We start from the raw sequence: 11,583 nt of genomic DNA on the forward strand, positions 1-11,583 counted from the left end.
ATTAAATATCACAGATAGATGGGTAGGACACCAGCAGACATTAAATATCACAGATAGATGGGTAGGACACCAGCAGCCATTAAATATCACAGATAGATGGGTAGGACACCAGCAGACATTAAATATCACAGATAGATGGGTAGGACACCAGCAGACATTAAATATCACAGATAGATGGGTAGGACACCAGCAGCCATTAAATATCACAGATAGATGGGTAGGACACCAGCAGACATTAAATATGATGAAAATATGCTTTGTGGACTAAACCAGACAGTTGCTCTCCGGTTTTGTGATGAAACAAAATACGATGTGGTTAAATGTATTCTGCCTCTGCCTCTTTATTGTCTTGGCCTTCGTCCTATATATATCACGGTGTCAAGGCATATGGACTAACAGGTTATAGAGCAAACAATGCAATTATCACAACACATAGGTATATATATCCATAATTATTTTGTGACTGACTGGTGGTATAAAAGGACCTTACAGTGCAGTATGCACATCACCCATGGAGAGACAATATGTAGCCTAGGTCTACCAGAATGACAGTTGCTTTATAGTTCTCCATAATGTTTTTAATCTATTCACCTCCAGAGTGAATTGTTGATATGTGTTGAGGACTGTGTTATGTCCACTTGGCTCTGTGAGTGATTGCGAGATAAAGGTGTGAATTCATCTGTCTCCGTTTGAGTGCTTGCTGGCTCTGAGGACAATGACATTTGCTGCTGTAGAATTGCGCTGTAATTCACATTCTCTCCGCTTGGTGTCACTGTTGAGCTACGGTTCTACGTTTCAGCGTCTTTCCTTCATGGTTCCAAACGTTGCGTCTTTATACCCCTTTATAAAATGTAAATGATAGCTAGACTACACTACTGCACAATAATAATATGATTGTATCGTTTTACAATTAAAATCTAGATTTTTTAAACATCCCCTTAGGCTTTTGTAGATTTCAATAAAGGTTAGGCTATGTTTTATTAGCCTTTATGGCCGATGTTTTGCATTTGTTCATGATCATAAAGTGTGAACAGCGGGCATGTGTTCTAACTAGACTTGCTGAAATGGAAACTTAATGTCGCTGTAAAAAGACAGAACTTGTGACCTAATATGGAATAATATATTTTAATTTAAATCAATTGGATTTCTAATATCCACATAATTAGATGTAGTCAGTAGGCATATTATAGGCTGATGGTAAAGGTAATGTAGGGCCTATTATAGGCTTATGGTAAAGGGAATGTAGGCATATTATAGGCTGATGGTAAAGGGAATGTAGGCATATTATAGGCTGATGGTAAAGGGAATGTAGGCATATTATAGGCTGATGGTAAAGGGAATGTAGGACTATTATAGGCTGATGGTAAAGGGAATGTAGGACTATTATAGGCTGATGGTAAAGGGAATGTAGGCATATTATAGGCTGATGGTAAAGGGAATGTAGGGCCTATTATAGGCTGATGGTAAAGGGAATGTAGGGCCTATTATAGGCTGATGGTAAAGGTAATGTAGGACTATTATAGGCTGATGGTAAAGGGAATGTAGGCCTATTATAGGCTGATGGTAAAGGTAATGTAGGCCTATTATAGGCTGATGGTAAAGGGAATGTAGACCTATTATAGGCTGATGGTAAAGGTAATGTAGGCCTATTATAGGCTGATGGTAAAGGGAATGTAGGCATATTATAGGCTGATGGTAAAGGTAATGTAGGCCTATTATAGGCTGATGGTAAAGGGAATGTAGGCATATTATAGGCTGATGGTAAAGGGAATGTAGGGCCTATTATAGGCTGATGGTAAAGGGAATGTAGGGCCTATTATAGGCTGATGGTAAAGGGAATGTAGGCCTATTATAGGCTTATGGTAAAGGGAATGTAGGCCTATTATAGGCTGATGGTAAAGGGAATGTAGGCCTATTATAGGCTGATGGTAAAGGGAATGTAGGCATATTATAGGCTGATGGTAAAGGGAATGTAGGCCTATTATAGGCTGATGGTAAAGGGAATGTAGGGCCTATTATAGGCTGATGGTAAAGGGAATGTAGGCCTATTATAGGCTGATGGTAAAGGGAATGTAGGGCCTATTATAGGCTGATGGTAACGGGAATGTAGGCCTATTATAGGCTGATGGTAAAAGGGAATGTAGGCCTATTATAGGCTGATGGTAAAGGGAATGTAGGCCTATTATAGGCTGATGGTAAAGGGAATGTAGGCCTATTATAGGCTGATGGTAAAGGGAATGTAGGCCTATTATAGGCTGATGGTAAAGGGAATGTAGGGCCTATTATAGGCTGATGGTAAAGGGAATGTAGGCCTATTATAGGCTGATGGTAAAGGGAATGTAGGGCCTATTATAGGCTGATGGTAAAGGGAATGTAGGCCTATTATAGGCTGATGGTAAAGGGAATGTAGGCCTATTATAGGCTGATGGTAAAGGGAATGTAGGCCTATTATAGGCTGATGGTAAAGGGAATGTAGGCCTATTATAGGCTGATGGTAAAGGGAATGTAGGGCCTATTATAGGCTGATGGTAAAGGGAATGTAGGATCATTTGCAACTCATCAAGCATGTAGTGGTTAATTTTGTTATTCTTCTATTTTATCACATTTTAATTATTTTATTGATCGAAAACATTTGCAGGTATTGTTGCTGATATTCTGTGGATTTAACAAGATGCCATTTGGTAGCCCAATAGTGTGAATGCATCAATAGGGTTAATGCAGCCATAATGTTCATAGGAATTACATGTTCTTATCATTAGAGGTAAATAAAAGTTCAGATTTCGGGCTAATAAACACTGTGCTGTTACAGGTTCTGCATTGCTTCCTGTGAGAAGGTGTTTAGGGAGGAAACGTGCCTTTTTACAGCAACTTGACGCTGTTTGCGCCCATGAAGTAGCCATGGAGATCTGTTCTAGCACCTTTCTTGGAAAAAGATTTTCTTGCTGTGTATCAGCTTTTATTTGTTTTATCCTACTTTATCTCGACACAATAGACCTAATTCTGTATTGAACTGTGCAACGCAAATAATTTCATGATGATTTTCAGTTGACTGAATCATTTTTTTATTATTTTTTATTATAATATACCAGGAAATTAAAATTAAACAGTAAAAATATAATATTTCTGGTGAAATTAATATTATAATGATTATGTTTATTATTATACAGGGCCTCGTTTCCCAGTTTGCATTACGATGATCATACCAGATGCAACGTTATTTATGAGCCAACTTTTTAAGCGTTTCCCAAACAAGCATGTAGAGAGAGAGACGTTCGCTGTGCGTCTTTAGGCCGCTTGTCGATACTGATCAAACGGAAAGAAAACCATCGCGGATCTCTGATCTGCTTTCTCCGTTAAAATCTTAATTTAACAATATAATTATTCCACAATACTGAAGACGGATCAGCTCATATAGAGAGATATTACCACCTATGGCGGCAAATAGGCTACCGAGGCGGTTTATTATGCTCACCCAATACTATAACACTAGGCTAAATCCCGGATTGGGCACATCGTTGCGCTCATGTTGTCACACACCATGAAACACAGTGAGGCACAAATTACAGACAGTAGCCTTGTCGCAAAATAGAACTGAAATGGTTGAACTCGAAATGGATTTAAATATGATTGAAATCGCCCATATAGGCTCATGTATCCTATATGTATTGTATAATGCAGTCATCTCGGGCTTTTTTTATCCTTCGCTTGTTTGTAACAAGTGCAACAAAAAAACTTTGGGAACTTTGTATTTGTAGTCAAATTCGTTGTAAAGTTACCGGCGGCCTGTTGATTCTCTGTTTATCGGACATCTTCTGTTAATGAAGTGACGCGGAAGGGCAACAACAAACAATATCCTCTAATGTTGCACTTTGGCGGCTCTACGACTGGTCTGGATGAAGGGTGCAGGACCGTGTTTGGGGAAACCCTGGACTGGATCACTCATAGATGTGTGAAGATGTTTAAGTACCACGTTATTAACGAAGCATGATACTAACGAAGACGCGGGGAAACAGCTCGGCTACTAAATATATATTGTGAAATGTTACTAACTATGATCGTAACGCTACAAATGCTCTGGGGAAACGAGGCCCAGGTCTCCCAGGATCAGGAAAATCCGACTAAATGTACTCCTCTCATGTGATTACAGAATAGGATAGCAGAAAACCAGAAGCCCGATCTTCTTTTCATACATCCTGGACCACAATATCATATTTATTTTATTAGCCAACACAGCGTGTTAATAAGAATGGGCGAAACAAACAAGCCTACTCTTTATTTGTACAAAAAGCTTAAATAAACGTGGTAACCGTAATACGGTCAGTGACCGTCATATCTTTGAGATGGATTTATGAGAAAAAAAATTGTCAGCCTAAAACATTTACTTGTTTTAAAAAATAATTGTCCCATCTTTCCACGAGTAGTTGGATTATTCGACGATCTCCAAGTAGGTCTGTGATATGGTTAGGCGTGTGCCACCTTAAACGCGTGTAGTCATGTGGATTCATAATCAATTGTCTATATTTCTACCTACAACCTTGGTAAATGTAATTTCTTTACCTTGTTATTTTTGTATAAACACAGGTTCCACACATAGAGATGAAAATAAAGCTATTTTTATTGTCAAATCATTCAACATGATCAGGTAAACTATCAAGTAGTCAATTTCAGCATGAAGGAAGAAACACTGAAACTACTGTATTCCTCACTGACACAAAATATTACACTTTTGTATTTCAAACAAACCAGGTATGTACATCGTAGCTGTATAGACTGCATCAATACCTATTGTTACACGGTGCACTCGGGAAATATAGTCAGTCTGTCTGACGTCATATCCTCATTCGTGTCAATATCATTCAACCTTTAAAGTGAACATGAAAAAAACGGTATTAAATAGTAAACCATGTAATGTAACTGTTTTTTAATTGATCATTTTCTATATATGTCTTTAATATAATATAAAATCCAACTTACTGTACATTTAAATACACATATTCTTATCTTCCCTTATTTACCAAATTGTAAGTGCTTCATAAGATAAATAAATTCATTTCTGAAGTCAAAATGCATTAGCATAAAGAAGCATGACAATTGAAGAAGAAACCAAAAAACAGACTCGAGGAACATAATAATTGTCTGTGTTGAAAACAAGTGCTCCTTTAAGTGGTGTATGTCCAGTCAGCCAGCCAGCCAGTCAGTCAGCCAGTCAGCCAGTCATATAGCCAGTCAGCCAGCCAGCCAGTCATATAGCCAGTCAGCCAGCCAGTCAGCCAGCCAGCCAGCCAGTCAGTCAGTCAGCCAGCCAGTCAGTCAGTCATATAGCCAGTCAGCCAGCCAGCCAGTCATATAGCCAGTCAGCCAGTCATATAGCCAGTCAGCCAGCCAGTCAGTCAGCCAGTCAGCCAGCCAGTCAGTCAGTCAGTCATATAGCCAGTCAGTCAGTCAGCCAGCCAGCCAGCCAGTCATATAGCCAGTCAGCCAGCCAGCCAGTCAGCCAGTCATATAGCCAGTCAGTCAGTCATATAGCCAGTCAGCCAGCCAGCCAGCCAGTTATATAGCCAGCCAGTCATTTAGCCAGTCAGCCAGTCAGTCAGTCAGCAAAAAAGTTCCTCCCCATGGTCTGTGATGTGATACCCTTTTCCCACTATCGTGCCGACCCAAACCGTGCTGTGCTGGCCTGGCACGGGTATAATATTTTCCCATTGTCCTTTATGGTCCGTCCCAGCAACTTCAGTGGATGGCCAAACCTTACTGCGCTGGTTCGTCTACAGTATATTCTTTACACACTGTCCTTTCAAGCAAGGGTTCCTTAATCAAATGCAATTCCGTAACCAGGCCAGTGCAGCACAGTACAGCTCGGCTCGCCTCGCCCACTAGCATGTGTGAAAACGGTCTGTTATTGATCTCAAAGTCAATTGTGGGAGGTCATGTGACGCGAGAGGTGATGCCTCTCCCTGAACGACTCGTTACAGATCGGACACTTGAGTTTCTCCTCGCGCCTCCTCTTGACCATCGGCTCCATGGCGAACTCCTTCTTGTGGTGCGACCTCATGTGGTACACCAGGTCAGAGGTCATCCTGAAGGAGGCGTTGCACTTGGCGCACCAGTTCTGGGCGGGCAGACACAGAGAAGTGAAAGAGGGGGGTAGTAAGGTTAACGCTGAGGGCATCTGCAGCTGGATGGGGCCCTGGCTCTTAGGCCAGAAGGCTGTGGCAGCAGCCGCTGCGTAGAGGAACGGGCTCTGCTTGGACATGGCGCCCGGCACTGGGCAGTTGGCGCCCAGCTCGGCGCCGTGGAGTTTGGCGGCCAGGTGGTCTGCCTGGTAGAGTCTGGTGGAAGAGATGGTGTCTCCAACCGTCGGGTGGCAGTCCAGGAGTTTGGGCGCGGTCATGACCAGAGGTGAGATCTGGGAGAAGGAGGAGGTAGCGTGGCGGGAAGGTTGGCTGAATGCGCTCTTCCTGTCCCCGCTGTTCCCCCCTCCCTGCTGGACTACGGAGGTGAAGGCGCTCCCTAGCGGAGAGGCCTCCATGCGGGTCTGTGACTGGACAGGCTGAGTCTCCGACAGAACCTGCCTGATGTTGAGATGTTTCTCCTGGGGAGGGTTGCTGCCGGGGCTGGGACGACCTCCGTCCTTGTTCTCGACGTTGGAGCTCTGGAGGTTTTTGGTGCTGCCGCTGTTACCGTGCGTCTTTAGGCTCTGCGGAGACTTCTTGACCTCGGTGAAGGCGCTGCGTTTACCCTCACCACCCGACTCGGTGGACCCCGACCCCGGAGGGGAGAACGTAGGCCCTCGTCGATTCTCCTCCAGGCCGTACGCTCCCCGATAGTTCTGTGCTGAGCTAGCCAGCTCCTCCTTAGACTTGTGGGACTGAGACAGACTCAGAGAGGCCCTGCTACCATCCCTCTCTCTGTCCTCTACATCGGAGAATTTCCTCTTCCCAGAGCTCTCGCTGCGGATCTCAGCCTCACGGTCGCTCGGCGGACTGGTTCGACTGTTCTCGAGGTCTCTGGCTAGGTTATGGAAGTCTGTGGAGGGTTTGGCGCTGTCCCCATCCGAGCGGCCCAGTTTAGGGCTAGCTCTGGTGGGTGCGGTGGTGGTAGAGTTGGAGTTAGGGCGCTCAGTGCTTGGCTCTTTACTGGGGACCTCCTCGTCCACACTGCCTGCTGCCATGCTCTGTAGTCTCTTGGTGCAGCGGAACCTCAGATGGGCGAGGAAGGGGAACTGAAACTGGAAGCGCTGGTTGCAGTCAGGACAGGAGTAGGGAGTGGACCCTGGGAATGGATAGAAGGAAACTAATGTCAGTCATTCAGAAAGAAACAAAAATCTTGCTAATATTCAGTATCTTCCTAAAAAAACAGTAGTGGGTTCTGTAATGTTTTGGTAAAGCTGAAATAGGACTATCATCTTCTGATTAATATAAACTATAAATTATAAATACAGAATAGGTATATTCTTATATTTGGACACCTAATTTGCACAATTTATTTATTTACCCTATATTTATAACGTTTTTTCTCATAGAGATAACATGTCTTTTCCAAGAGAGACCTGGTCCAATAGCAGCAGGGGAAACAACGTTTCAGACAAAACAACTTACATACACTAACACAACACTAAACAAAACTATAAACACACATACAGTCCAACAATTAAATATTATGTAAAAAAAAAAAAACACGAAAGTATTTGACAAAACAACTGTTATTAGACTCTTATATCACTTTGAATTGAAACTGAATATGAGCTATCAGACTATTGGAATTATTTTGTTGATGGATGATTATCAAGACAGAAACTACAAAACAGCCAACTGAAATGGAAAAACCGTGTAGACCTGGTACACTATTCAGCCATGTTACTAACTCACCCTTGGCCTTGACCGGCTCTTTACCGGCGCTGAGCAACAGCAGCTCAATCAGGTCTTTCCCGTACCAGACTAACAGCTCCTCGTCCTTCTCGATCCTCCGGAGAGACCGGTAGAACAGCTGTCCGTTCTTCACGTAGGCCTCGAGGTTCTGCTCGTCCCGGTCCCGCGCCGATTGCACGAGCCGCAGCCACATCAAGCCCTCCGACGTGCTGTTGGCTGCTGACGTGTCCACCTGCGCGTTGAACGGTGACAGAAAGCGAGGCAAATCCGTTAGTTGGACCCAAACGAGAAGTCCGTCGGCAGCAGTCGTTCTAATCGTTTACGCATAGGCTGTCCGAAAATATAAAATAAAATAAAATAAAAATAGGCTATTTGAATGGGTTTTGGTTGTGCAACTATTAAAATGTAATATACATTATAACCTGCACACTGTCCTGTAAGATAAGACGTCCAATTGGGTTTCACACCAATGTCATAGTATAAATGATATAGGTTTCACATCAATGTCATGAGAAATAGAAATTAAAAACATATATATTTTATTTGTTTATCTTCTATGTCGCCTACTCTGGTTGCAATAGGCCTAATGATAAATCAACCAAAATGGCAGACAATTTAATTAATTCGGAATAAGGAGATGTAATGAAATCGTAAATAAATAATATTATGTCTATTATCATTCTCGAAAAAAATTAAATAAAATCACAATACCATTTTTTCCTTACCCGGAATATATAAGGCGCTGTTCGTTTGTCCGTTGATTTGAGCGCTACGAAGGCTATGCTGTCATACAGCGACGTGTGGCTCAAAACACAAGGGCCGAAAATGGCATTTTCCGGAATGTCACACGTGGTGTAGACGCTGGTGAATATATCCGTTAGACACTGCTGCACGGCTTTGGCGTCGCCGTCCCAAACCAACTTATGAGAGCTGGATTCCTCCATCGTTGGCTGTTGTTTACGGACAGACAAAAGAGAAAGAGAGAGAGAGAGAGAGAATGAATAAAAATACAATATAGAAATGGTCTCGATGATGAGGAGGTAAAATAAATTGGCACTCCATGAGAAGGTTGGCTAAATACATAGGAGCCAGCTGTCAAGGCCATACTGGACTGGGAAAGTGCCTTTTTTTTGCTGGGGGCTGGGCGTTTTAATTAATTGAAGTCTATTGTACGATGAGAGTGGCCTATCAATTTCAAAGAGTATGGTTGCTTGCCTATTTTCCGTGGTATTCCCATGTGCTGTTGGAATAGCTGTTAATTGTGAGAAAATAATTGCATGGGCCTAAACGGAATAATAACAATGGTATTAATGATTATGTTAATATAGCCTAATAATGATAAACATCAACAACAACAAAAACAATAAAAAATAACACATAAAGTCTATGATAATAATGACAATGATAATAATATATTATGTCTGGATCCAATATTATTGTTGATAATTATAATATGAATTACGTCAAGCAGCTGAATTAATATCACAAATGCTTTATTCTAGGCTATTGTAAATTCAAAACTGCAAACACATCCACCTCAAACCCTAATGTATTAAAAGTGTGGTAAACTAATGTATTAAAAGTGTGGTAAACTAATGTATTAAAAGTGTGTTAAACTAATTGTAGCCTGTAGAAGAAGACAAAAAATAGCAGTAAGAAATGGTGAGGTCTGTATAAAACGAGAGCATATCGAATGGATTTCGAGTGGACTGTCAAAAGTCACCGATTTCACGTCATCTACCCTCTCTCTCTCTCTCTCTCTCTCTCTCCGTTTCTACACGCGCCCTGAACGTATGTCCACTCATTACCATAATCCACCACTTTTCCCTCTCGAGACAGTAATTAAGGCTGCACGCGGAGTTAATTATATATATTTTTGGTTTGTAATTTACTTTCTGAATTCGTGTATTTTACGGGTGACGTGGAGACCAGTTCCTCTATGACTGCAACGCATTATGCAGCTGTGATCTATATGCCTTTGCTTTGCCACTTGTTCATTTCAATTACGCGTAAAGGCCCGGAAGAACACAACGGTGGACACGGCGTGTATTGGCTACAACAACCGCGTCTAGAAGAATATCTGACAACTATCTAATTCCCTGTGTTAGTTTTTACATGTTCTTTTTGTGTCATGTTATAGACTATGCCTATATAAATGTTATGCACGTATGCTATTCAACAGATAATGTATTTATTATTTGTATTGTTTTTTTTTTTAATCATGCTGCCTTGGACTATCTCCCTTCAGACTGTACAAAACATGCGTGTAGATCTCAAGAGATTATGAATTTATACTTAATAATATTTGGCATGGTAAAGATATTAATAACAAGGTTTTTTAAAACACTGACAAGCGGAATATAATATTGGACAGGCCTAGACGTCGCCACACCACGAGATGTTGCTCCTTTTCTGCTGTCAGGTGATGGATCATTATTTGTTTTCTATTCATTTAGCTTTTTTGTGTCTCAGACTAAAAGCAAAACCAACTTCATGCAGATCAAACCGAACCGTTCCTCTTTCAGACGCGCTTCACTTAAATCTTATCATTCAAGAAACGTACTGGACCTCGAACAAAAATAACTTTTCTCTTCAGCTGGATTAGTGGAGAGAAAAATAGTTTGGAGCAATTACAATCTCCTCTTATTTAGGTAATTCTATTTTATCCACTAACTGCAAACCTTCAACTTGAGACCAACGCTTTCTGAAAAGCAATTTTTTCGCTCCATCCCCTATATAGCCGGTTCTTTTGTGACTTAAAAGGTCGCTCTCTCACAAGGGAAAAACCATACAAAAGGTCCAATGAATATGCATCTGAGCTAAATGAGAGAGAATAGCACCCGGAATATATGCGCATCCATAAAACGGATGAGGCCAACCCCTTCAACCTTCTGCCTTCTATTTCCAGAGCGTGTTTTACTCTTAAATCTGGGTGCCTTGTCAGTCTAAAAAAAAACTGTCCTAAATCAATGCAAGTAGTGAATTTGCCGTTTGTCTCCTCTCCCCCCTTACATCTGCGGAGCGCTGTATCCAGCCTTACACGATGGTACATTCATAGACCGCAGCCAGGATGCTGCCAAGGCTAATGCTTTGTGGTGTTGTCTGCCTGTCTGTCTTTCTCTCGATTCCAAACAAACCACCCATTTAAAGCGCATACCAAATACAGGCTGTAAACTACGTACCTTTTTTTGTTTGTTTGTTGTTGTTGAAAATAAATTATAATCCACCAAAAAAATGATGCTGGAATCAATTTGCCGCCTTCGAGAACAGGTTACGATGAGTCCTCCCCTCGGCGTCAGTACATGTCCCTGTGTGGTCGTGAAAGTGACAGTGGTGCCGCAGATATAGCCCTTCGCTGCAGAGGCAGAGAGAGAGAGAGAGAGAGAGAGAGAGAGAGAGAGAGAGAGAGAGAGAGAGAGAGAGAGAGAGAGAGAGAGAGAGAGAGAGAGGCATGGAGAAGGGGCGCAATGCACTGGCTGACTGACACACACACACACACACACACACACACACACACACACACACACACAGACACACACGTTTTGTTTGCAGCACATAATATGCCCAATGAGGCGTGTCACTCGCTGTCTCCTCCCTTTAACTCTTCACTGGCCGACTTTCATTTGATGAGATTTATAGGTAATATACAGGCTACATACAAAGTGCCATAACCTTGCAGAGCATTTTTTTTATTTAATATATTATTAGGCCTATG

The 11,583-nt window shown here is 42.0% G+C and overlaps 1 protein-coding gene across 1 annotated transcript; it reads right to left on the reverse strand.

Moving 5' to 3' along the window:
* Positions 1-5,499: 5,499 nt before the first annotated feature.
* On the reverse strand, positions 5,500-11,203 carry LOC106585925 (PR domain zinc finger protein 8). Its single transcript, XM_014172668.2, has 4 exons — positions 11,051-11,203; positions 8,594-8,818; positions 7,869-8,100; positions 5,500-7,272 (listed from the first exon to the last, which is right to left on the reverse strand). The coding sequence occupies exons 2-4, from the start codon at positions 8,810-8,812 to the stop codon at positions 5,912-5,914; spliced, it is 1,812 nt and encodes a 603-aa protein (XP_014028143.2). The 5' UTR covers positions 8,813-8,818; positions 11,051-11,203; the 3' UTR covers positions 5,500-5,911.
* Positions 11,204-11,583: the final 380 nt, after the last annotated feature.

Source organism: Salmo salar, chromosome ssa24 (assembly GCF_905237065.1).
Source record: "Salmo salar chromosome ssa24, Ssal_v3.1, whole genome shotgun sequence".
NCBI classification, from domain to species: Eukaryota; Metazoa; Chordata; class Actinopteri; order Salmoniformes; family Salmonidae; genus Salmo; species Salmo salar.

Coding starts and splice junctions, on each gene's coding strand:
- LOC106585925 (XM_014172668.2), bottom strand. CDS start 8,812: ATGGAGGAATCCAGCTCTCATAAGTTGGTTTGGGACGGCGACGCCAAA. Junction 8,101..8,593: donor CAGCGCCTTATATATTCCGG/GTAAGGAAAAAA, acceptor TTCAACGCGCAG/GTGGACACGTCAGCAGCCAA. Junction 7,273..7,868: donor AGAGCCGGTCAAGGCCAAGG/GTGAGTTAGTAA, acceptor ATCCATTCCCAG/GGTCCACTCCCTACTCCTGT.